At 40.7% G+C, this 27,074-nt stretch overlaps 2 protein-coding genes across 7 annotated transcripts in view; one reads left to right on the plus strand and one right to left on the minus strand.

Annotated features, from left to right (window-relative positions):
• Positions 1-26,489, plus strand: part of SIAH1 (siah E3 ubiquitin protein ligase 1) — a 32,783-nt gene extending 6,294 nt beyond the window's left edge. For 4 of the 5 annotated variants that reach the window (XM_073307720.1, XM_073307721.1, XM_073307724.2 and 1 more), the window contains one exon: positions 25,113-26,489. In XM_073307720.1, the coding sequence (XP_073163821.1) occupies positions 25,113-25,963 (851 nt within the window). In that variant the 3' untranslated portion in view covers positions 25,964-26,489. Of the gene's footprint in view, positions 1-19,790; positions 21,109-25,112 lie in introns of those variants that run through there. The other variant, XM_073307719.2, reaches the window with a different exon arrangement.
• The window catches only part of LONP2 (lon peptidase 2, peroxisomal), a 114,595-nt gene continuing 95,804 nt past the window's right edge, over positions 8,284-27,074 (minus strand). Inside the window, exons 15-16 of one of the 2 annotated variants that reach the window (XR_012154484.2) lie at positions 11,222-11,385; positions 8,838-8,921 (exon numbers count right to left, since the gene is read on the minus strand). Coding sequence is in view for 1 of the 2 variants with exons in the window: in XM_073307718.2 (XP_073163819.1) it covers positions 8,838-8,921 (84 nt within the window). In the remaining variant the exon portion in view is untranslated. Of the gene's footprint in view, positions 8,922-11,221; positions 11,386-27,074 lie in introns of both variants that reach the window. The other variant, XM_073307718.2, reaches the window with a different exon arrangement.

Below are 27,074 nucleotides of genomic sequence, written 5' to 3' on the forward strand. Positions count from 1 at the left end.
ACATAGGTGAGAGCTGGATTCTGTTCCTTCTTGTGCATCGACATAATTGTTTATAACAGTGTTTTTCAACCTTTTTTCATTTGCAGACCCCTAAACACTTCAAATGGAGGTGCAGACCCCTTTGGAAATTTTAGACAATCTGTGGACCTCCAAGGGTCTGCAGACCACAGGTCGAAAACCAGTGTTCTTTGTTAATGGCAACCTTTTGAGGACCCCTTAGACATAGTCTGTGGACCTCAGGTTTAAAACCATGGGTTTATAGCATTCTAATCACTTATATCTGTGCAACATTGATGGCAATGGGGTTACACAAAATGAATATTGGTTACACAGGTGTGACTGAGGGGATAGTTTGGCTTGCAGAACAGGTGGAGTTCATAGGGCTGACAGAAGAAACGTTGTTTTACTTGTAAAGTGAGCATGTTTGGTACATGACTGATGCCATTTTCAGTCACTTTTGAGTGCAAAACTTCCAAGTAAATTGTAATGTCCTCATAATTACAAAAAAAACCCCAACATCAAACCCCCCTCCTGCACCTCCAACTGTTAAAACATCCTTTTAGGTTGCAAAGTCAAGGACTCGGAAGTTAGAAAATGCAGAATTTATGATGCTAGTACAACCTTAATTCTATCAGTTTTCCTGAGCAATGGAAGAGAGAAGTGAAATGGTGATTTTTAGCAGTTTATAATTTGGCTAAATCTGAACAAAATATCCTGGGACAAAGCCTTTGGGTTAGGGAAGAGTATTTTCTTTCTCCTCGCTTAATTTGAAAGGCCAGCCTCATACAATGGAACCTGTTCTTAGAACTTCACAAAAAAGGTCACAAGAATCTTTGAAAAGTGTTAGCCTTCATATAGAGGTTGCTACCAGCACTCCCTAAAATAAAGATGGTAAATTTCCAGACGTGTAGTCTGAAGTTTTTTATCGTCAGGGCAGATACAAGACAGTTGATGAGGGAGGGTATTGTAAACTTCTTCCAGTTTTCCTCATCCATGACTTAGAGAGACCATTATTAGGCCTGACTATAGTTCAGCGCTCATGTCCATTTGGATGTTAAGGAGTACTTGTGGCACCTTAGTGACTAACAAATTTATTTGAGCATAAGCTTTAGTGAGCTACAGCTGTAGCTCATGAAAGCTTATGCTCAAATAAATTTGTTAGTCTCTAAGGTGCCACAAGTACTCCTTTCCTTTTTGTGAATACAGACTAACACGGCTGCTACTCTGAAACCTGTCATTTGGATGTTAGTTTCTCTTCTGGGCAAGTGGAATGCTTGTCAGCAACAATTATATTGTGGAAATGGTTTACTTTAACAATAGGACTGAGACTACCAACTCACTTTGCATAGGCCATCAGACAGCAGTGACTTTTGGTTACTACCAAACTGGGCTAGATTTGAATACATGATCTAAAATGGTTAGTGTTTCAGTGTTCTCATTACCAATATCCTGAGCCTTCAGTTCCTCGTAACTCTGTTTCTATCTTGTGTACTTACTGTAGTACTGAGCATTTCGTATCACTAATATATTTGAACATCCCTGTGAGGCAGGCAGTACTATTATCTCCAATTTTCAGATGGAGAGCTGAGGCACACTTACTTGCCCAAGGTCACACGGAAAATTTGTGGGCGAGTAGGGACCTGAACCCAGGTTTCCCAAGTCCCAGGCTAGCACCCTAAAGACTGGACCATCCTTGCCAATGGTCTTACAATTTTTTTAGGTTTCAAGGAATCCTGAAACTTTGTGTGTAATGTGGTTGTCTAAGGAGCCAACAGTTCAGGCTGTTTTTGCTTGTTGTACCTCAGGGTGATATTCTTGGCTAAAGAGCACGAAAGCAGTCCTTATTTATGAGGTAAAGCCCCATTTATTTTAACGCATATAGTTCATAAAAAGCATGCTCTACAGGCCAGTAGGAACTAGAAGCAATGCAAAAACAGCACACATTTAGTACTAGTGAGCAGAAAATCAGGGAGAGTTACTTGTAAGTAATCTCTTCTGAGTTAAAGAACAGTACTGATGTATATGTAGAAAGTGTTAAGAAATTAAATGCTTAGGAATTTAAGATGATCAGGGATGTAGGAATACCAATAAACTCTTATGGCAAGAGCATATATTATAATGAATTGAGACCACTTCAGTGCTCTTTTGTTTTACCTGTAGCATATCAGCAAGATATAAATAGTCTAGTATTTAATTTAATGGAGAATAAACACTCCATATCAAATTCCACAACTTCTTTCATCTATTTAAAATACATATTTTAAAATGTTCCAGCAGCTTCAAAATGACCATTTTAAATGTGGGCTTGCATCTTGTTCTTACGTCACTCTGTGATTCATCACTCTGTCCTTCAGGGACATGTTACAATTAAAATAAGGAACACACAGGTTTTTGCAAAGGAACTATTTATACACACGTGTTCTTTTTGAAAGCAGAAGAGTTACAGATCTATAGAAAAAATAACAAACACTTGGCTCCATCAGTTTCCTTACCAGTCCTGGGAGTCTTTTGGTCAGAGGTCTGTCTTCATTCAGGCTAGGTGGAGAGTTCCTTGAGCCACGTTAGCCTTTGTCAGTATGATCCTCCAGGTTTTTAGGAGTGGGCCACTGTAGTCCTAAGTTGATAATTGTGGCCGCCTGGTAGCAATACTTGTGTTTTTGGATTGCTGCTTTTCTATTATGAAGCACTCCCATATAAAGGGGGAATAAAAAGTAAGATCTCTGTCATAACCTGGCCTAGTTCCATTCCCTTTAAACAAATACCAGCCTGTTGTGAGGGATCCAACTGCTGAGTCCCATGTGCTGCTAAGCTCCCTGGGTCTGGGTAGTGACTTATGACTATTCTTAATTCCGGGATACTCAGGTACATGTTGCTGGTCTGATGACCTGTCTTGGCAGTGGAGACTCTGCAGTGGATCCTGAAACCAGTGCTTCAGCCCTCATGTGTTTATGCATACTCTCACCAGAGCTCCACCCTTGTGGTTTAACGCTTAATAGATCTTTGACAGATAAAATAAGGAACATAGGCTTTGTACCAGAACTTAACCATACACACACTCTTCACTTTTTGGCTACATCTACACTTCACACCTGTGGCAGTGGCATGTAGTTTACCTGTAGCTACACATCACAGCAAAAAGAATACTGTGTCCACACTGCTGTGTGTAGCTCCATGTATCGGTGAGAGGCTGCAGAAGGTAGTCAATTGGGAAAGGCTGCAGCAGCTCCTCACTGCTGGAACGTTTCATTGCAGCGAGAAAAGGCTCTGATGCGGGGAGGCCTTTCCCAAGTGCCTCCCCATTTCCTTCACCTTTTTTCCACTGTCTGAGTCATTCTCTGTGGTGTGGAAGAGTTTCAGCAGTGTGGACGCAGTGTAGCTGGGGTAGCATGGCTTAGGCGAGTCAAGAATCATATCACACTTCAGATGTGTCTTTGCTCATCTAACCCTTGCCTCACAGTCTGCACTGCTCTTTATAACCATGCTGGGAGGGCTGCCTGGGTATACACTGCCCCCGAAAGAAGTGTGCAATGTATATGCACCCTTTGATAGCACAAAAGGTAGGTAGATCTATGCCTAAAAGGGGAACTCTTGAGGAATTGGGTGGTATATTACCTCTATGTTTGGCACTGAGTCAACCACTGCTGGAACACTGTGTCCAATTCTGTATTCAAGAAGAATATAGCTTGCAGAAGGTTCAGAGAAGAGTCACAAAAATTATTGAAGTATTGGAATACATGCTTACAGTGATAGACCCAAGGAGCTCAATCTATTTTGTTTAACAAAGAGAAGGTTAAGGGGTGACCTTGATTACAGTCTATATGTACCTTCATGAGGAACAAATATTTGATAATAGGCTTTTCAGTCTAGCAGGTAAACATATAAGATGATCCAATGGCTGGATATTGAAGCTAAACAAATTCAGAGTGGCAATGAGGTGTACATTTTAAACAGTGAGGGTAATTAATCATTGGGACACTTTTTTAAGGATTGTACTAAGTTCTCCATTATTGGCAATGTTTAAATCAAGATTGGATGTCTTTCTAAAAGATATGCATTAGTTCAACTAGGAATTAATTCAGGAAACTCCAATGGCAGGAGGTAAAACTAGATCATCACATATCTATATGCTGTTCCCTCCCTCAAAGTCCTCCTCACTTCTGAGAGCCTTTGGGGTTTTGGTCAGTCCAGGTCCTTCTGGCCATTTTACTCCTACCCAGTCTTCTGGTTCTGGCAATGGTCCCCTCTTCCCTTTCTTCCCCCACTTGGGCTTGACTACGTATTAAAGTTATTCCAGAATAAAGTAGGGTTATTCTGGAATAACTCCCCATATGGATGTTCTTCTTCTGGACTAAGAATGCCTTCTTCTAATTTACCTAAGAGAAACCAGGAAAAGACACTCTTAGGGCTTGTCTACATGGTGCCACATTGCAGACTGCAGGGCTGTTGTAACAATAGATGCAAAATCTGCAGCCACTTTGCTACTACGATGATGCATACAGAAGTTGGTCCAATAAAAGCTACTACCACACCCACCTTGTCCCTCATATCCCCCACAACACAGCTTTCAAGATCCATGGATCCTGCACATGCCTGTAACAACACATGATGTACCTCGACCAGTGAATCAAATGCCCTAACACCAACTGTGTGTGTGAAACTAGTCAGTCAATCCCTATGCTCTTCAATGAACTCTCACAGAAAAATCATAAAAAACCAAAAACACCCTATTAGCAGTGGGTGAACACTTTTCACAAAATGATCACTCCGTATTTGACCTCTCATCCTCAAAGGTAACCTGCACAACACCTTCAAAAGACAAGCCTGGGAACTTAAATTTATAATTCTGCTAGACACCAAAAATCATGGATTCAATAGAGATGTTGGTTTTTTCTCATTAGAGCAGTCTGTAACCCACTAACTCTCCTTTGTCCTATGACTCATAGAGGTGTTAACTGCCTACTTCATTTTGAATGAGTTCTTGCAATATGTTTACTCCTTATTTTAATAATCTGTTCCACCTTGAATTTAGCTGTGACACTCTGATTACCTTTCCCAGACCTGAAGAAGAGCTCTGTGGAGCTCAAAAGCTTGTCTGTTTCCCCAACAGAAGTTAGTCCAATAAAAGCTACTACCACAACCACCTTGTCCCTCATATCCAATGACCAACACAGCTACAACACTGCGACATTGGCTATGAGTTTTATAAATGTTTTTTGATCTGTTTTATCAATGGGTTATGAATGATGTATGGATTGTAATTGACATTCAGAGAGCAAACGTTAAATATTGTATTCTATAGCTCACACTGAATGCAAGCTTATTAAAGTATGAAAGATAAGATTCATAGTTCTGTTTGTACTGGTAGTTTGTCCTGTTTTCATAATATTGCAGAATTCTCCTTTATATAAGCTACATGCACTCATTAAAAAGATATTTAGTTGATGTTTGGATGGAATTACAGCTCATGGATTGATACTTTAAGTTTTCTCTTGGGAATCCTTATATTTTGCAGTTGTTGCTTCCATATGTCATCACTGTGTAGTGATACTTTGCATTGCAATCAGTGTTATGCCTGACTTTGTGCATGGTAACAGTCTGCTTTTATTTACGGGTATTACTGGACTAAGTTTTCAATTGGAGGGTCATCCTGATTTAATATCTTGCATAGCTCTGCTGAATGTGTTCAGTGCATAGAAAAGTAAATGAACTGTTGTGCAAAGGAATGAACTATCCATTGTTTGTTTAAAACAAACCCAGACACTTACAATTTTCCCCTATCAGATTTGTCTCAATTTAATAAGTGTCAGTTTAATAATTTTTACTACTGTGTCCCTTAACATAGTGGCATCTATCTCCTTAATAAGGAGATATACCTTTGTATGTTATAATGGTCTGCCCAGCATTTATACGGAAGGCTGCATGTTTTCATATAAAGAAAAGGAGTACTAGTGGCACCTTAGAGACTAACCAATTTATTTGAGCATAAGCTTTCGTGAGCTACAGCTCACTTCATCGGATGCATACTGTGGAAACTGTAGAAGATCTTTTTATATACACACAAAGCATGAAAAAATACCTCCTCCCACCCCACTCTCCTGCTGGTAATAGCTTATCTAAAGTGATCACTCTCCTTACAATGTGTATGATAATCAAGTTGGGCCATTTCCAGCACAAATCCAGGTTTTCTCCCCCTCCCCTCCCCCCATTTGTCTCACGAGAGAGTGTTTTGATGGATTTCTTGGTAAGAAATTGAGGATTGAAAATGAAAGCAGCACAGTTTTAGCTGGATTATTATAACAGTTTTAAAGTTGCTAATGTTTTGGATCAGAATAACTTGAACAGTTTCAAAGCCTGTAGATTTAAATGTTGACCTCCCTTGATTACCCTTTGTTATTGGTATTAGTTTCCAAGAGAATGTACTTCTTACTAAAGCAGATGCTTACATAGGTATGTAATGAAAAAACAAATGGATGTAATATATAGTATTACAGACTAATTGGGTTATAAGTAAATCTCAGCATGAATTGTTTTTGTTTTAAAAAGATGCTAGAATTTGGAAGCCAAGTCATACAGGGACCTCTAGATACGGTAGAACCTCAGAGTTACGAACACCTGAGTTACAAACTGACCAGTCAACCCTATGCCTCATTTGTAACTGGAAGTACGCAATCAGGCAACATCAGAGACCAAAAAAGAAAAGGCAAATACACTACGGTACTGTGTTAAACGAAAACTACTAAAAAAAAAAAGGGAAAGGGAAAGTTTAAAAAAAAAAATAACTGTTTCTTGTGCTTGTTTCATTTAAATTAAGATGGTTAAAAGCAGCATTTTTCTTCTGCGTAGTAAAGTTTCAAAGCTGCATTAAGTCAACATTCAGTTGGAAACTTTTGAAAGAACAACCATAACATTTTGTTCAGAGTTCCATTCCGGAGGCGTTTGTAGCTCTGAGGTTCCACTGTATCTCTTGGTAATGTCTTTATTCAGAAATTCCTCAAATGAAACAATAAATCACATCACAGTTCTTCCAAGAATAGAACAGATGACCTAGATAAACATTCATTGCATACATAACTGCTCGTGTAATAAGATTACTACTATGCCTTAGGCATGGGCAAATACTCTGAATTTTTTCAGGAGATGATGATAATAGGGCAACAACTAGATATTGATGTATTCGCTATCAAATTACTTGGTTGAGATTTTCTTAAAACATTCTAACCATAGGATGGAATGAACAGAGTTTTAAGAAGAGTATGTACCAGGGCACAATGGAGATGTCAAATAATGGCAGTGTCCTGACTGAAGTAATGGGAGAAATACTGAAGAAATGGGTGAACGTAGATCAATTTTTTTTAAACATCAGTGTGCTTGAAGTGATTCAAAGGAAGTCTCTAATACTTCCATTGAATTTCTATTTCTGTAAAGAATATAACTGATGCTTTTCAGACATGGTAAATTATAAGGAAAACAAACTGAAAACCACTTGTTTCCCCCTTATTCTCAACCTTCACCCTGTTTCTGGGGTTAGGGGAGTAAACTGGGTAAGAATATTGGCATGTAGAAATATCTCTAAAGGCATTATTATGTTTAGACAAAGCTTCAGTTTTTATGCTGACTCTTCTGGGAAGCCAGACTATGTAGTCTTGCTTGAGTTTTGAAGATTTAAAGGTGACCTGCAAAAAGGCACCAGGTGTATTTGGCTTGGGGCCCTTCTTTTGCTCCTTTGTAATGCTCTTGAATAACAAGTTAGTCTTTCTGATTGTAAGTTCAGGCAGGGTGGTTTGATTTAAATCAGGAAACACTGATTTAAATTGATTTTAATCTTGTTTTGCATTTGCAGCTTTTAGTTGTTTTCCTAAAGGTTCATTGTCATTGGTTGGAATAACTATGAAAACATGTTGATTAGAAAACTAATTTAGCCTTTAACAAAATTTGGTACTACTTTTTATAGCCAGGGTCCATATACCTTTTAAGCTAGTATCTAGCTTAACATGTACTTATTCAGATTCTTAATTTTTACATTTTTATTCTACTATAAAATGGCAAATTACATGCTTACATACTAGATAATTTTTTTACTTTGGATTTGTGTCAAGCTGCACTGGATGGAAATTGGAATTCAATTAAACATGTACAAAACCAGCATTTTAATTTTTTTATTAGTTAAATAAAACTCCTCTAAATGTGCTGGGCACATCGCAAAAAAAGTAAGCATAAAGATATTTTGCATTTAAAATGGATTTATTAAACAACGTATTAATTGCGGTAAATAAGTTGATGTCTAATCAATGTGTGCCAGATTTTTGAAGATATTTAGAAATGCAGATAGGTGCTTTTGAAAAATCCAGTAGGTATCTATGCAGGTTAGGTGCCTACCTTCCATTAAAATCAATGGGAGTTAGTGCCTAATGGCACTTTCAGTAGCACATATATGTGCTAGGTGCCTAAGTACTATTGCTCTTTTTTGACTGGCTAGTCAATGTTTGGGACCCTGGGGTGATGTGTCAGTTTGGTGGAGAAATTGGTGATAGGCTCTTCTTTGCAATCTTGTTTTATTTACAAAGAATGCATGTAATCCTGTGCCTCTGAACGTAGAAGAATCAGATAGCAGGAAACTTTTTTTTTCTCCCAGCACCAAGAACACTCTTTTCAACCTGCACCTTGACCCAAAAACCTTTCTTCCAGGGTCAGATCTGCGCTTTCAGCTTTTTTTCAAGCTATCTTTTTCTGTGCATGTTGTTTGAACACACATACACATGCTAACTGCTCAGCAAAAACTCCTGGGTGGGTTCATATACTCCTTTTGTCCTGGGTGGGGGCTTATCCTTTCAGTTATGTTAATTGAAGCGTGCAGACATCTCTGATTTGGCTCGTCGTCCTGATGAAGCCAAAAATGTTGACACCCAATAACCTATTTCAAACTAAAAGAAAAGGAATAATTTAACAAATAAAATGGTTCAGGGTTAACTGTGTGTGTATGTATGTATGGTGTCTGTCTTCAAGATGTTTCACCTCACTAATCCAAATTTATTTTTATTCACAACCAGACTCCTCTGGAAATTTCTGCTCCCTGATAGACTTTATTTCAATTGCCAGAGAGGGACCCCCTTGCTATCAGCCCTTGAAAAATGCCCATTGTTTCTGTGGAGTTTGTTGGGTAAGGCAGACCCTGCCTGTTTGAATAGGGGAGTCATTGTTGTAACAACTTTTCCAGCCTCAGTTTTCACAGCCATATTCTCAGATTTGGGGTTGGGCAGCCAAGCTGAAATTCTGTCTCCCAAGCTGTAAGCATCTGTGTCCAGTATGAAGAGAGTTTTGAAACATGGATAGGACAGGAACAGTCCAAAAGAATCATTTTCAACTAAGAATGATTCCCCTTTTTACTATTTGCTGCTTGTCAGAAACATTCAACAAATGATCAGGAATCAGTTGTTCTTTCAGATCCACAACAACTTTAGCAGTTAAGGTTCCCCCAAGACCCTGGGTCTCAAAACAGGTTTCAACTACTCACCACCTTTTCCTTGCTGGAAAGTTACCACAGCAAGTAGCTGTTAAAACGGTTTCTGCCCCTAGGGGAAGGATAATTCATTCACTGCATACCAACTGCCTACAAATCATTTGTCTCACATGAGCCATATCTTTAAAGGGAACTTCCACAGACTGAATTTGAGAAACACCTTTCCTGGCATTGATTACACAGTTGTTAGCCATAATGAAATCCAAGTCAGTTGTTAGTTTATGCACTGTTTCAGGCACCCAGACTTCTTGCTTGAATTCCAGAGGTCCAATCTTCAAATGCAGCTTTCCCAGTTTTTGGATGGGTGCCCTTGACATGGTCACTGTCGCCATTTGAGACCAAATAGGTGGTTCAGTTATGGATCCCTGATTCCCTAGCCTTTTTAGCACTTAAGCATATCAGTTATTAGTGTCCATCATCCGAGTGAATTTTATAGATCCCATTACACAATCAGTTGCCAAATTTCCATTATTATTATTCAGCTGCCCAGATTTAAAGTAAAACTGTGGATCCGATTGTTGTACCTCCAAACTTTTCCCTTTGAGCTTGGTGTTCCCCCAGTTTCCTGTACTGGGAAGGAGGCTTCCTCTAGATATTTGTGACAATCTTTGTTGGCCTGCCTAAAATGTATAACAGTAGTTCTTTTTGTGGCCAGTTTTGTCACAGTATCAGCATTTAATTGAACCATTTCCTTTAAATCTTTGCATTACTGCCAATTTCCCATGTTTTACAAACAAGATTTCATTTTTTTTAATCGTTCAGTAAAGTCATGAACCAAATTAAAAAACCCCTCTTTTATCATACATATTAGACACAGCTCATGGCGATCAGCTTACATTTTCTTTACTAGTGGTTGCTTCCTCTTCTGGTACACTGTTGCAAGAATCAAGTTTTCTAGCAAGTTCCACAGCCTCTTTGGAGTGTCTTTGGCTTCCTTTCTCTGATTTTTAATCTGCAAGTCCAGCTGAATATCTATAAAGTGGTCCATCATGAATTTATCCTGGAAGACCTTACTGGTATTGGGGTACAACAGGAACATAAGGTTCTGTAGGTCCTGTGTCACTTTAGGCGGGGTTGTTTCTTTGACTCGCCTATCTCTTGTGTGCTGTGGCCAGCTCAGATAGATGGCTAGCTCCAAACCATAGATCAAGGGCTTGTACCAGGTCTGAATAACTCAGGCCTGGTCTACCCTTAAAATTTAAATCCACAGCTGTGGTGCTCAGCAGTGTGAAAAGATCCACACCTGTGAGTGCCGTATCTATGCCAACCTATCTCCCTGTATAGATGCAGTTAAGTTGATAGACATAAGCTTCAATATACCTAGCTACTGTTATTCAGGCAGGTGGTGTTCCTATAGCGACAGAAAAGCTCCCTCCATTGTAGTCTATTGCATTTACGCTATAGGGCAATGCCAGCATAGTTACGACGCCATAGTTATGCTGCTGTAGTCATGGCCTCAGTCGCTCATCTGCAGGTAAGTTCTGCAGCACTGTCAGACCTGGGCCCACCCAAGTGGGCTGCTGGAAACCCTCCTTTCTCCCATTTCCCCCAACCATTCATTTGAGCTGTAATGGTGAATTGAGCCAATAAGCCTGCCAAGGAGCTCTTCCCTCAAAGATAGAGGGCTTTTGCATTATTTGAGCTGGATAGTCTAGCCACTGTGGATTAAATGGGGTAGAAAACTCTGTAAATGTCTGTACATACCAAGTACTCTGGCTGGCTCAATTCCACATCCAGTCAGCTGTCTTCTGCTGTGATCCGTGACCATTTCATTTCGTCCTGGAGTGAAATATTCAGAGTCTTAAGTCTTTGCTGCAGCTCATCTTGGTTAGCTAGTTCCAGATTGGCCAAAGCCTCTTTTGTCTCTACTATTTCATGAAAAAACCTGTGATCAGTTGTAGTCAGATTGTTGGTTACCTCATAATTCATTTACCATTCCTGCCTGGGTGTGTTTTGGCTGGGTTTCCCCATCTGGCTGGGCACTTAGTAGTTGCTGCTTCAGTAGGGACCTCAACTCAGCCTGCAAGTCCCCTTTGGGTCCTTTCTGGCAAACCTTTAGCAGCTCTTTTAGGTCTTGACTTAATTCCTTTTGAGAAGTTTCCAGCTCCTATTTTAGATCTTGCTTTAAACCTTTTGGCCATCTTACATTTCTGTGAGCACTGCTATCATTTGTTCCCTCTTGGTCCAACAAGTGTATCTGCTCACAGTCTCTCTCCTTGGAAACTAAATCCCACACCTGACACCAGCGTTGCCTTATTTTGACCTGAGTGGCTAGTTAGAGTTTGAGGCCCTGGGATTTTCTAGTTAAGAGGAGAAATTGGTGATAGCCAGGTATTTCTTTGTCCAATTTTGTTTATTTACAAGGAATGTCTTTCTGAACAAAGAAGGAATCAAATAGCAGTGAACATTTTCTCTTGCTCCCAGCACCAAGAACACTTTTTTTCAGCCTGTACCCCGGCACAAAAACCTCTCTCAGCAGTGAAACTGCCTCGCAGCCTGAGCCCTGCAAGCCCAAGTCGGCTGGCACAAGCCAGATGCTAGTTTTTTATTTGCTGTGTAGACATACCCTTAGGTTCTCTTTCTCTGTGTGTGTGTGTCCCCATCCCCACCAACACTCATCAAAAAGTGCTGTTTGTTTTCATGCTCCTTTTGTCCTAGGTGGGGGCTTATCCTTACAGTTACATTAATTGAAGGGTGTCAATCAAATGAGGTTTTAACTCAACCCAAAACAAGGCTTCATCCTGCTAATAATTGTACCTTTTAAAAGCTGCCCTCATGTTCTTCAGTTAGATCTCATCCTCTCCTGCCTAAGCTGTCCTGTTTTTTCAACTCCTAATTGTTTTTTCAACCCTGAATGAACTAGGTCTGGATGACCTTGAAGACCAGAGAAACAGAAATGGAATGAAATTCAGTAGTACACAGGGGTAAGGTCATGCACTTAGGGTCTAATAATAAGAATTTCTGCTACAAGCTGGAGGCTTATCAGTTGGAAGCCACAGAAGGGGGAAAGACCTGGGTGTGTTGGTCAATCACAGGATGACGATGAGCCACCAATGTGATGTGGCTGCGAAAAAGTCAAATGTGATGTTAGGATGTATCATGTGATTTTTCCCCTGCAGTGTATTGCAGAGTTTTCTTGGTTTCCTTTCTCTGAAGCATCAGAGAAGGCCTTATCTGGAAACAGAACACTAGAAAGGTTGAGCTGGTGCTCTGAGATGGCACCAAGCATTCTCTGTCTCAGGTGCTTGGCAGGCTGGTTCTTCCTCACGTGCTTAGTGTCCGACTGGTTGCCATATCTGGGGTTAGGTGGGAATTTTCCCTTAATCAGTGACTTTTGGGGTTTTTCAATTTACTATGCATCACAGGGTGTAGGACACTTGCCAGGATTAACTGGGTATATTTCTTTAATCAGTTCCCTTTAATCTTTTGTGTTGTGAAACTTGGATTGGATGCTTAGGCACACTCCAGCACTGGTAGCCCAGAGAATAAGGCATTGGTTCTGAAATTCTATTTAAAAAAAAGAAAAAAAAGTAGTAGTAGTCTCTTGGTACCCCAGAATTTTATGAGCGCCACCGTACAAACCCAGTACGTTTCAGTTGCTTGCTCTATAACGGATGTTTCTTTGAAAATTTGTTAGTACAGCATCAGACATCTCACTTGAATTAAAAAAAAATCTGAACATTTATTAGCAAGTTTTATGTTTATAGCTTTATTTTTGTAGAATGTGTTCTTAGAGTGTAATTTTAGGGCTTGTCTGCTTTTGAGAGTTATTCAGAAACACCTATCCCTGAATACTACCATGTGTAGAAACTCCTATTCTTGAATAAGAGTACCTTGTTTCTGTTTAGCTTAACCTACCTTCAAATTATCAATTATAGTGTAATAGGTGAGTCCAGCTACACTGCTCAAGTGCATTAGCTACATGTCAAATGGCTGTAACTCCACTTAACGTCCTAGTTATGGTCTTGAAAAATGCAACTTTAAGCCAAATGATGTTAAGCAAATCCAGTTGCCCCATAAGAATTAATATAACTGCGGGGGTTAGGTTCCAAGGAAATTTTTTTTGCCACACAAAAGACATTATATACATATACAGTATCTTAAATAATTTTAAACAAACAGTTTAGTACTCTCCAATGATGATTGTGAAGCTTGGTTGAGGCAGGGGCATGGTGGGGTCAGGGTGTGGGGGCTTGCCCCTTTCCGCCCGCCCGGCGCTCCTGCCGTGGAGCAGGGTCGGGGTGCGGCGGCTTGCTGGGTGGGTGGAATGGGGCAAGCCCCCGTGCCCCAACCCGGTCCCCACCAGGAGCACCAAGCTTTGGGAGCCAAACCACTTTAAAGGAACATTGCAGGACTTTAAAGGAGTATGTTCTGTAATAGGTCAGCGACCTAATAATGAAACAACGTTAACCTGGACGATGTTAAGTGAGGAGTTACTGTAATTAAAAAATGAATTTAAGTAGTCACAGTAGTGTTTCAGAGTTGATATTAAAGTTCATAGCTCTCTGAATGCTGCAAACTCATCTGTTTGCGTTTTTGAGCTCCATGTCTGAAAACATGGTGTAAGAAGAACACAGAAAAATTGTTGAAATCCCATAATCTTAAAATCACTGAGTTTCTGAACTGATAGATTTCTTGTGTCCAAGTAAATGATACTTTTCATTAGCAGAATACAGTCCTTAAATTGCAAAAGGCAATGGTTGGTTCATACTGCATTAAGTAACTCCCTTTTTTTAATATTTAACCAACTTTTGTACGCTGTGAATAGAGATAAAGCATAGGAAATTTTCATGTTAAAGATGAATGTTTCAGAAAGTATCTGTATGAAAATTTTTTAAAGAAAACATTTCTGTTCATATTTGGATATTTTTTAAACTCTGTTTGCGGGCTTAAATTATTGGACTTTAAAATGGGAAAAGCTTATCTTCCAGAATTATGCTGGTAGGTCTTCTCTCAGCAGAAAAGTTCTAGTAACTGGATTTCATGAGTAGTGTTGGCTATAGCATATTGGATAAAGCATACATTGACTCAAGAGAGTAACATCAGTGAATGTATATGGGCTGCCATAATTATGCTGGCCTAGTTTTAAACTGTTTGGAAGGGGTTACAGTTCACGAGACACTGTCTTAGCCCTGGTCTACACTGGGGGGATCTATCTAAGTTACGCAACTTCAGCTATGTGAATAATGTAGCTGTTCACATAGCTGAAGTCGACATACTTAGATAGACTTACTGTGGTGTCTTCACTGCGGTGAGTCAACTGCTGCTGCTCCCCCGTCAACTCTGCCTGCGCCTCTCACGGCGCTGGAGTACAGGAGTCGACGGGAAAGCACTTGGGGGTTGATTTATCGCATCTAGACTAGACACAATAAATTGATTCCCCACTGGATTGATCGCTGCCCGCTGATCCGGCAGGTAGTGAAGACATACCCTTAATAACCAATCATTTAATAAAAATCTAAGATCTGTAGCGATTTTTAGTTATTCATTTATGAATTTTGCCACTTTCCAACCCTCCAGGAAATTGCTTTGTTTTTCTGCTATCCATTATAGTTATTTCAAACATCTCAATGCTTCCTCATTATCACACAACACTAAAAGTCCATAGTAATCCAGAGTAAATACTATACAATTTTAACTAGAGCTAAAAGAATGTTTCTGATTTGTTGAGCAGGTTTTGGAAGTACTTACTCACTCTTCACACCTGCTATCCGATTCTCGGTGTGTCCCTACAGCTCCCCTTACCCATCCCCATGTGGTCTTGCAGCCCTCCTCCTATGCAGCCCCTGGCTCAATGCTGTCACCCCACCAGCTCATGAGCCTGTGCCCCAGTTTGCCTCCCCATGAGCCCTTCTGAACCCCAGCCTCTGACAGCCCCCAGCAGCCCCATGTGCCTGCTTTGTCCATCCCATGCCTCCTCCCCTGTGAGGAAGGCAGGCTCTTCCCCCTCCCTCTCTGCTGACTGGCTGCCCTCTCTTCTGGTGCCACAGCAGCCCCTGGTTGGTGAAAGGTGTAACTGCAACTCCTCTCCAGCAGAATCTATATTCTGTGGAGAGAAAAAAAATCTGTTGGGCAGATGAATTCTGCGCTTGCGCAATTGTGCAAGATTCGTGTAGGAGTAATATACTAGGTCAGACTGGATTCTCCAGGGTCCAACAAAGAAAGAGAGGGTTTTTGGATAAGTAGCTTGGTTTTAATACTGGCTCAGTGCTTTCTTCCTATTCCAGCAAATGGACAGGGTCCCTGGTCCCTGGAAGGTCCCAGTGCTTGGGGGGTAGGCTTAAGGACTAGGCCTGCCAGAATCCATGTTAGGGTTAGTCCTAAGCTTTATGAGCATGCATGTAGATTCTTTCCCCCCCCTGCAATGCTGCTTACCTTTAAAAATAAGGTGGGTTTGCATAGGAAGTGTTGTGTGGTAATTTATAACTGTTGACAATCACTTTTATCAGTATCTGAAGAGAAAGTAAGCACATCTGTTTAGGCAGACTGTCTTTGCTGGAAAATACACAGTGAAGGAGGGGAACTGTTCAGCCTGGACATACCTTGGTCTGAAGGGAGTGAGACCCATAATGGGTGTCTACCCAAAAGAGGCAACAACTGGAAGACTGAGATTGGGTGCCCTTTTTGAATGACTTAGAGGAAATACAGGTACAGTTGTCCTGAACTGTGATAGTTGCTGTAGTGTTAAAATGCTCATACAGCTGTCCATAGTCTTCTGGAAAAAACAGGGTGGACAAGCCCTGAATTTTTAATGTAGTGGGAAAACACTTTTTAAGAAAGAACTTTCCTGGCCACCTTTTATACATTATAGAAGCTCATATTCAATATATTTTTCCTTTTGCAGGCAACCTTTATTTTCTCCTGGCAGTCTTTAGGTTTACAGACTATTACTGTATTCATCTTCTAATCTATGTGTATGTGTTAAAATGTGCCTTTATGCCCTCACCATTGCTATTTCACTTCCCTTTCTTGTAACCCCGAAGTCCCAGCTTTCCAGAGTCCAGTATGTGCAATATTCAGCTACATCATCTTGATTTTTCCACTTGTATCAAGATCAAGCTTAAAAACTGTTCTATTTCTTAACAACTCTCATGGAGTCTTCCATCTTACCTCAGACCTGTTTTCTGTACTCTTGCTTGTGCTCATCTGCCCTCTGGAACAGCCTTTATGTACAGGTTTCAGAGTAGCAGCCATGTTAGTCTGTATCCGCAAAAAGAAAAGGAGTACTTGTGGCACCTTAGAGACTAATAAATTTATTTGAACATAAGTTTTCATGAGCTACAGCTCACTTCATCAGATGCATGCAGTGGAAAATACAGTGGGGAGATTTATATACACAGAGAACATAAAACAGTGTGTGTTACCATACACACTGTAACAAGAGTCATCAGGTAAGGTGAGCTATTACCAGCGGGGGGATGGGGGGGCACCTTTTGTAGTGATAATCAAGGTGGGCCATTTCCAGCAGTTGACAAGAACGTCTGAGGAACAGTGGGGGGGGAGAATAAACATGGGGAAATAGTTTTACTTTGTGACCCATCAACTTCCAGTCTTTATTCAAGCCTAATTTAATGGTGTCCAGTTTGCAAATTAATTCCAATTTAGCAGTCTCTCATTGGAGTCTATTTTTGAGGATTTTTTTGTTGTAATATTGTGACTTTTAGGTCTGTAATCGAGTGACTAAAGAGATTGAAGTGTTCTCTGACTGGTTTTTGAATGTTATAATTCTTGACATCTGATTTGTGTCCATTTATGCTTTTATATAGAGACTGTCCAGTTTGGCCAATGTACATGACAGAGGGGCATTATTGGCACATGATCGGTTTTGGGACCAATCTTATTTAATCTTTTTATTACTGACCTCGGCACAAAAAGTGGGAGTGTGCTAATAAAGTTTGCGGATGATACAAAGTTGGAAGGTATTGCCAATTTAGAGAGTGACCGGGATATCATACAAGAAGATCTGGATGACCTTGTAAACTGGAGTAATAGTAATAGGATGAAATTTAATAGTGAGAAGTGTAAGGTCATGCATAAGGATTAATAACAAGAAATTTAGTTATAAGCTGGGGACGCATCAATTAGAAGTAACGGAGGAGGAGATGGACCTTGGAGTATTGGTTGATCACAGGATGACTATGAGCTGCCACTGTGATATGGCAATGCAAAAAGCTAATGCGGTCTTGGGATGCATCAGGCAAGGTATTTCCAGTAGAGATAAGGAGGTTTTAGTACCATTATATAAGGCACTGGTGAGACCTCACCTGGAATACTTTGTGCAGTTCTGGTCTCCCATGTTTAAGAAGGATGAATTCAAACTGGAACAGGTACAGAGAAGGGCTATTAGGATGATCTGAGGAATTGAAAACCTGTCTTATGAAAGGCGACTCAAGGAGCTTGGCTTGTTTAGCCTAACTAAAAGAAGGTTATGGGGAGATATGATTGCTCTCTATAAATATATCACAGGGATAAATACCGGAGAGGGAGAGGAATTATTTAAGCTCAGTACCAATGTGGACACAAGAACAAATGGATATAAACTGGTCATTTGGAAGTTTAGACTTGAAATTAGATGAAGGTTTCTAAGCATCAGAGGAGTGAAGTTTTGGAATAGCCTTCCAAGGGAAGCAGTGGGGGTAAAAGACCTGCCTGGCTTTAAGATTAAACTCGATAAGTTTATGGAGGAGATGGTATGATGGGATAACATGATTTTGGCAATTAATTGATCTTTAAATATTCATGGTAAATAGGCCCAATGGCCTGTGATGGGATGTTAGATGGGGTGGGATCTGAGTTACTACAGAGGATTCTTTCCTGGGTATCTGGCTGGTGAATCTTGCCCATATGCTCAGGGTTCAGCTGATAGCCATATTTGGGGTTGGGAAGGAATTTTCCTCGAGGGCAGATTGGAAGAGGCCCTGGAGGTTTTTCGCCTTCCTCTGTAGCATGGGTTACTTGCTGGAGGATTCTCTGCTCCTTCAAGTCTTTAAACCACAATTTGAGGACTTCAGTAGCTCAGACATAGGTGAGAGGTTTATCGCAGGAGTGAGTGGGTGAGATTCTGTGGCCTGCGTTGTGCAGGTCGGACTAGATGATCATAGTGGTCCCTTCTGACCTTAATATCTATATCACATTGGTAGATGTGCAGGTGAATGAGCCTCTGATAGTGTGGCTGATGTGATTAGGCCCTATGATGGTGTCCCCTGAATAGATATGTGGAGACAGTTGGCAACGGGCTTTGTTGCAAGGATAGGTTCCTGGGTTAGTGATTTTGTTGTGTGGTGGCTGGTGAATTTTTGCTTCAGGTTGGGGGGCTGTCTGTAAGCAAGGACTGTCCTGTCTCCCAAGATCTGAGAGTGGTGGGTCATCCTTCAGGATAGCTTGTAGATCCTTGATGCGTTGGAGAAGTTTTTGTTGGGGGCTGAAGGTGATGGCTAGTGGCGTTCTGTTATTGTCTTTGTTGGGCCTGTCCTGTAGTAGGTAACTTCTAGGCGTCTGGCTCTGTCAGTCTGTTTCTTCACTTCAGCAGGTGGGTATTGTAGTTGTAAGAACGCTTGATAGAGATCTTGTGTTTGTCTCTGTCTGAGGGGTTGGAGCAAATGCAGTTGTATCGTAACCTCTCCAATGCACCATCAAAGATCTACAACCTATCCTGAAGGACGACCCATCACTCTCTCAGATCTTGGGAAACAGGCTATTCCTTGCTTACAGACAGCCCGCCCCCTCCCCAACCTGAAGCAAATACTCACCGGCAACCACACAACAAAATCACTAACGCAGGAACCTGTCCTTGCAACGAAGTCCATTGCCAACTGTGTCCACATATCTATTCAGGGGACACCATTATCGGGCCTAATCACATCACAGACTCCAATGAGAGACTGCTGAATTGGAACTAATTTGCAAACTGGATACAATTAATTTAGGCTTGAATAAAGACTGGGAGTGAATGGGTCATTACACAAAGTAAAACTATTTCCCCATGTTTATCCCCTGCCTGCCGACTGTTCCTCGCAGGTTCTTGTTAACTGCTGGAAATGGCCCACCTTGATTATCACTACAAAAGGTGTCTCTCCGCGGCACCCCCCCCCCCCCCCTTGCTGGTAATAGCTCACCTTACCTGATCACTCTCCTTAGAGTGTGTATGGTAACACCTACTGTTTCATGTTCTCTGTGTATATAAATCTCCCCACTGTATTTTCCACTGCATGCATCCGATGAAGTGAGCTGTAGCTCACGAAAGCTTATGCTCAAATAAATTTATTAGTCTCTAAGGTGCCTCAAGTACTCCTGTTCTTTTTGCCTTTATGTAGGAAGTTTTAACAGAACAAATCATTACCACCCAAGTGTCAGAAGCAAAACAGTAAAACTAATGTTTACTGGCTTGTGTGGCACAAGATTTACTAGCATGTCTCACTGGTGTCTTGTTTTACATGCTTTAAATTTTTAGTCAATTTTTAAAAGTGGATTTATAGATTAGAATGTAATTGTTACACATAGGCATGCAAAATTGAGACTGTAGTTCTGTATAAGCTTGTTAGCTACTCTCAGTAGTAATATTCACATACAGGAAAAACAAGAAATGAAGTTGTCAGCTGTTGGAAACAGCTTACTCGCTTAAAATCCAGCAATTTATTTTATATTGGGCAGTTGACGTAGCTTCTAAAATTAGCTACGACCGGAGTTTCCAGCGCATTATAGGTAGGGGACCCACCCATTCTTCCCCGGCGTTTCTGAATGTTTGTGTTTTGCTGACTGCACAGCGAGCTTGGTTGATCACATGAGGTTGATATGCCTGGGTGGCTTCCTGGGCTGGGGGGGAGGGAAGGCAGCACGCCGGAGCTGCAGTCTGCTTTCTCCGCCGCCTCCTTTTTCCGTGCGCCCGGGCTGGTGCTAGGAGGAGCTCGAACAGAGCAGAGACACTACCAACCTTTCGGCAGCAAATGGCTTTTCCACAGGAGACAACGCACAGGACTCAGGAGTTCACCCTTCTGCCTGTTACTCTGGCTTTGCAGCCCCCTCTCCTCGGCCTGGCTGGAGCTACGCAGAGCTGGTGGCAGCGTGTCCGTAGCCAGATCCTTCTCATGGGCGCTCCGTAGCTCTGCAGCCGAGGGAAAGGAAGGCGCCAGAAGCAGAGCTTCCTTTGCTAGGCAGCAGCCGGAAGAGTTTGGGAAACCATTTTAGGGAGACTTTCTGAAGAGTTTTTTGTGTGTGACAGGTCCTAACTGGAACAGATCGGACAGAGCTGTTTCCTTCTCCCTCAGAACCCCCTGTGGATTATTAAAGAAACTTCACGTGGGGGAGTTGGCTAGATTTCTGCCTACTGCGCTGGAGGTTTTAGTGCTCCGTTTGCGTGATTCTCTCGCATGAAAGTAGCCCCCCTCTGGTATCGTTCCAGGTCTGTCTGTCCTCAAGCCTCATGTTACCAGGAGGGGCCTCTGTTATGAGTTGTTTTTGTTTCTATGGGGAAACGTAATGAGCTGTTTCACTCCTCATGACGGGGAAATCTGCCTTGAGCTTTCTGTATTCGTGGAAGGGGGGAGTCCTGTTTACATCATGTTTGCCAGGAAGTAAAACCAGCAAGAGAAAAGGTATTTTTTAAACCTTCTGTGTTACAACTTACGAGGTGCACCATGTTAAGCCTGCTATCTGGGATTTGAGAGTCTCCAGTAGATTCAGGCATTGAAAACAAAATAATTTCCCTGCTCTGCAGTTTTGGGAATAACTTAGGTTTGTTTTTCCAGCAGGTTGATACACTGGTTCAACTTTTGGTTCAATGATGGAACATTTTTTCTTGATGCAGAATTTAAAGATCTTAGAAGTATATTCCCCCCCTCCCCTTTTTATGTACTTCAGTTTCTTTCTGCTATTATTTAAACCTGGTAAAATATTTTAAGATACATTTTTATGTTAAACCACATGCAATAATATTTTTGGTGGTGACTCGCTAAGTACCTTAGTTTCTCAGTGTTGCTTAGAGACCAGCTTCCCACCCCCACAGTGAGAAAGGACTGGTGTGGGATCTTAGGTATGGGATAGCACCCAAAATAGCAGGTGTTGCATATATTTTCACCTGACACCAGTTTGCTATCCTGGCAGTTGTATTACAGTTTCTGTAACTGCAAAAGAAGCTTTTAAACAATTTTTTCAACTTTCTCTACATAACTTTTGACGGTTTTCCAGTTATCTGTCTGTTTGCTTGCTTTTGGTGGAAAAAATGTAGCAGGTTAGCATAAAATGTAGGTATGACCAAAAATGTAGGCTTTAGAGAGTAAGCTTATGAAAATAAACTTGAACTTCTCCTTTCTCCATTATTTTGTATTACTACTGTTTCCTGCTTTTTCCATGGTGATGAGGTGGACAACAGAAGGGGCTTTGGATGGGTTTTGGCTCCTCCAGCTGGGACATGGGGCAATAGTCTGTGTACATGGACCAATCCCTAATCAGCCTGTTACTCTAGCTGGCTCTATGAAGGGCAGTTAGCTATTTGAAAGGCCATATTTGTTCTGATGGATGTCGTCTTGTTCTGAGATGGTGATTAAAACCATGGGTGGAGAGTGTGTGATGGGGAATCTGCCTGTGAAAACTTATCAATGCCATTTGATATGATGAACTCTAATTGTAACAAGAAAAGGAGTACTTGTGGCACCTTAGAGACTAACCAATTTATTTGAGCATGAGCTTTCGTGAGCTATAGCTCACTTCATCGGATGCATGCCGTGGAAACTGTATCAGACTTTATATATACACAGAGAATATGAAAAAATACCTCCTCCCACCCCACTGTCCATGCTCAAATAAATTGGTTAGTCTCTAAGGTGCCACAAGTACTCCTTTTCTTTTTGCAAATACAGACTAACACGGCTGTTACTCTGAAACCTCTAATTGTAATCTGCAGGGTGGGATGGAGCCCCTGTTATGTATCAACTTTGTGTCCTGTGCTGAGAACCAGTTTGACCTCATACATGCTAGCCTGTTTGGAGGTGTTTTAACGCCTTTTGTAGATCTAACAAAGGAAGCATAATCTAGACTGCTCCTAATGATTTATGGACTTTCTTTTATCCCCTGCCCACCCCTAAGAAACAGTGGTGTTCTGTACATGAACTCTGCATGGGGCCCTACACTGGGGCTCATGACCAAGACTGGGTTTATGAGAAGGGGTTGTGTGGACATGGGGACAACCAACAGCAGCAGCAAGAGGCCCTGGTCTTAAGACAAGGACATCTCCACCAAGCCTGAACTTGGACAGACCGTGACTCAAAAGATTCTTAGGACTAGTGAGGAGGATAGACCTTTGTTGGTTTTTCTGTAGATCTATAACTCTTCTGTTTTTTAAAAAGTGAGTGTGTGTGTGTGTGTGTGTGTATTAAGAAGTTCCTTTCCAAACATTGTGTGTTGGTCCCTGAAGGGTATAACTAGACACACCAGAGTGCACCCAGCCTGATGGACTCTAGATGGAATGGATCTAATAAGCAACTGAGAAGAGAGTGGGAGATCAGGAGGGCTAGGGCTCTCGTTTCAGGGTTTGGGTGGCTGCATTCAAGAAAAGTGTCAGACATGGGGTCTGCATCTGAGGAGTGTTCTTGGGTGTCCCAAAGCCAGGAATAGTGATTAGGCATTACCCAAACCCTTGGAGCTTAGCATCCCATAGGATTTGGCAGTTGGATCCCTTACAACTAGTGTCTGTTTAGTCCTGCAAGACCTTCTCTCTCTAGACTGGATTGTGACAGAGATCTTCTCTCTCCCTGCAGTTCCTTTCCCCCCTTGCCTCTGCTTCAAATAGGAGTGCCTCATAACAAGAAAGCAGCAGTCCAGACATGCAAGTATTGCTGCCAGGTAGCCACAGGAATCAATTTAAGACCATAATGGTAGAATCTAGTTTGGCTCAGCCTATCTACTGTCACTGGGGAACCAATCATGGATTGCAGACAGTCCTATACTTCAACACATTAGCAGCCTAATCTGGCATAGTAAAGTCTTTGGGCTCTAAATAGGTACACTGGAAGGGGAGGCACTTCAAGTAGTTGAAAGTTTAGTGTGGAGTCATGCCCAATGGTTAGATGGCAGTTTTAGGATTCTTTTCTCCTTCCCTTCTGGAGGCACAGGAGACTAGCGCAAGGCTAGTTTTTTCACAGACACTATTGGCTACTTCCATAGGTATGCATGTATTTTATAATTTAGAGTTGCATCTGTTGATTCTTCGATATGCGTTGTTTTGTCATCCTCACAAAGGTGTTTCAGGTCTCTGAAGAGAACTGCTAGAAACAACTGAATAGCTAAAAAAACTGAAGAAAAACTTACAACTAAAATGTGTGTGGTAACCCCAAAGAAAAAATTTAAATGTCAGAGTCAAATGAATTAAACATTTTTTTTTTCTGGTTTGATAAACATTAAAATAGTAAATCTGTCTCACAGATTAAAGGAGTTCTTGCTTTCCTAGCTAAACAGTCTCTTCTGTATATGTAGGGAAGTGTATCTTTTATTGACACATCTGCTGAATATAGCTTTTCCCAAGAAAAATTAAAATAGTTTGTCTTCCCAAATGTCTATCCACTAGGGTTGTATTTTCTGAACTGAAAAAGTGTAGTAAAATAGACTTTAGTTTGTTGGATATTTTTTCTTACTAATAATACTTAGTTTGGCAAATACAGCAAAAGAACCTCTTCACCTTCTCAATGACATTCCACCTCAGCCTACTGAAACAACCTGCCCTAAAGACCAGAAAATTCTAAACAGCAGGGAAAGGGAGGGGAAAGGAGGGGAAAAAAAAGATGAAGGGGGTTAAGACCCTTTTTTGAAAAGAATATTGTTTTCTCTGAGAAAGTAGGGTCTCCTTTCACCTTTAGCATCAAGGGGAGGAGGAAAAAACAAAATCTAAAGAGCTAAATTGTCTGGCCTTTGGCTCATTTTCCAGCCAGTGCCTCACTTCCACCTGCATACTCACCTCAACATCAGGATTTTTCTACACATGTCCAGTAAGCAGAGTAAATGGCAGAAAGTTTGAAGAGCAAGGTTTTCTTTGAGACGTTGCTTTTCACATAGTTCATATTGGCTAAATCTGAGGACTTTGAAAATATAGCTTTACTGTCATTAGTAGGATGGTTATTATAGAAGAATGCTTATGGTTAGAACCCTTTATTTTCGTGTGATCTAGGGTGTGATCTAGTCACTTGTTCTATATATCCAATATACACACCAAATACCTATTGTTCAGGAGTGCTTTTACTTCCTTTTTTCTCTCTCTTCAAGCAAACAAGACATCCTTTCTCAATCTTAAATTAGAAAATTTAACAGAATTTCTGTGTTCCTTGATCTCAACTTTGTAAAGTTGGCCAGCATGCAAGTATTTTACGTCCTTTCCAGCTTTGCTCACATACACTAGAGCCACACTCTTCACATTTAATGAGTATCACGTTTGTTTTTGCTCCCTGTGGAAATTGTTTGTGAAATATACAATGTATTAAATGGTATGTCTAATTTTTTTTCCTCAAATAAAAATTAAAATCAACAATTACAGGGAAAAAACTCAGTTACGGAGATACAGGTGTACTGACACATTCTCTTGTATACTAACTCTGTTTTTCCTTCATTACAGAAATGAGCCGTCAGACTGCTACAGCACTACCTACAGGTACTTCAAAGTGTACACCATCACAGAGGGTGCCTGCTCTGACTGGCACTACAGCTTCCAACAATGACTTGGCAAGTCTTTTTGAGTGTCCTGTGTGTTTTGACTATGTGCTGCCACCTATTCTTCAGTGTCAGAGTGGCCATCTTGTTTGTAGCAACTGTCGCCCCAAGCTTACATGCTGTCCAACTTGCCGAGGCCCACTGGGTTCCATTCGTAACTTGGCTATGGAAAAAGTTGCCAATTCTGTACTGTTCCCATGTAAATACGCCTCTTCTGGATGTGAGATAACTTTGCCACACACAGAAAAAGCAGACCATGAAGAGCTGTGTGAGTTTAGGCCTTATTCATGTCCATGTCCTGGTGCTTCATGTAAATGGCAAGGTTCGCTGGATGCTGTTATGCCACATTTGATGCATCAGCATAAGTCAATAACAACACTACAGGGAGAAGATATAGTTTTCCTTGCTACAGACATTAATCTTCCTGGTGCTGTTGACTGGGTTATGATGCAATCTTGTTTTGGCTTTCATTTCATGTTAGTCTTGGAGAAACAGGAAAAATATGATGGTCACCAGCAGTTCTTTGCTATTGTACAGCTGATAGGAACACGCAAGCAAGCAGAAAATTTTGCTTATCGACTTGAGCTTAATGGTCATAGGCGGCGATTGACTTGGGAAGCAACTCCTCGATCTATTCATGAGGGAATTGCAACAGCCATTATGAATAGTGACTGTCTAGTCTTTGACACCAGCATTGCACAGCTCTTTGCAGAAAATGGCAATTTAGGCATCAATGTAACTATTTCAATGTGTTGAAATGGCAAGCAAACATTTTCAGGCCAGTGTTTAAAACAGTTGCATTTAATTTCGCAGAAACTAGGGTAACCATCTTTGACTGCCAGACACAAACTATTTGGTAGAGGGAGGCTAGATGTATATGAAGGTAAATAAAAGGAAAGGCTGTTAAATTACAGGAAGCAGTTGCATGTAGTAACACTAATATATTTAAAATAAGTCAACAGTAAACCACTGAAAATATATATACACCCAAAATGGGCATCTTTTGTATTAAGAATTGATTCTACAGGAAACGTTGTAAAATAGTTCTAAAAACTTGTTTGTAGATTGATTGTACTGTTGAAAAGGATACTGTTGTGTTTTTTGTTTGTTTGTTTTTTTTCCTTTGACTGACAAGCCATGTTGAGCAGTCCGGTCTCTTGCCGCTGCTTTTCCCCCTTAAGTCACTACATAGTATTGCTGCTGTTTGTGTATATTTTTGTGTATTTGCTAATTTTTATTAACTTCTAGTTTTTCATTAAATAAATGACTTTCTTTTCTGTAATTCAGGTTTTCCTCCGTTTTGTACCTTTTAAAAATTAATTGCAGGTGTCATCTTTTGATATGCATAATTGCTTATGGTAAAACTTATACTTCTGTACATTTGGTAAATTAGTCTCTTCCCAGTAGTCCATTCATTGGTGATACTGTTCTTAATTCAGCTATTTTGTGAATTTATTGAATTCTAAAGGAGCAATTACATTGGAAGAATTATCAGAAAAACAGCTCCTTTAAAAACAGGCCTAGATGATGATGTATTTCGTTATACCTTCAAACAAAAGTGAGGAGTTATTGGGTAACATACTAATTAAATACACTGAAAATTCAGGCACACTTTTTAAATTTAGAAACTTCAGACACAAACTCATGCGTGTATTTTGGTTTTGCAGTACAAGAAGGCATTGTCTTATGCAGTAATTGTAACTATAAAAACAGACCATTTAAAAAAAAAAAAAAGGCAGTCTCAGAATACAATGTTTTTGGTCTTTTATAATTTTGTCATTAAACGAATACCTGGCAAACTAAATAAAAACTCTTGTTTTTTGCTTTAGCACGAAGTTTGACTAATTTAATATTCTAACTTAACTTT

The sequence above is a fragment of the Lepidochelys kempii genome, chromosome 12, assembly GCF_965140285.1.
Source record: "Lepidochelys kempii isolate rLepKem1 chromosome 12, rLepKem1.hap1, whole genome shotgun sequence".
Taxonomy (NCBI): Eukaryota; Metazoa; Chordata; order Testudines; family Cheloniidae; genus Lepidochelys; species Lepidochelys kempii.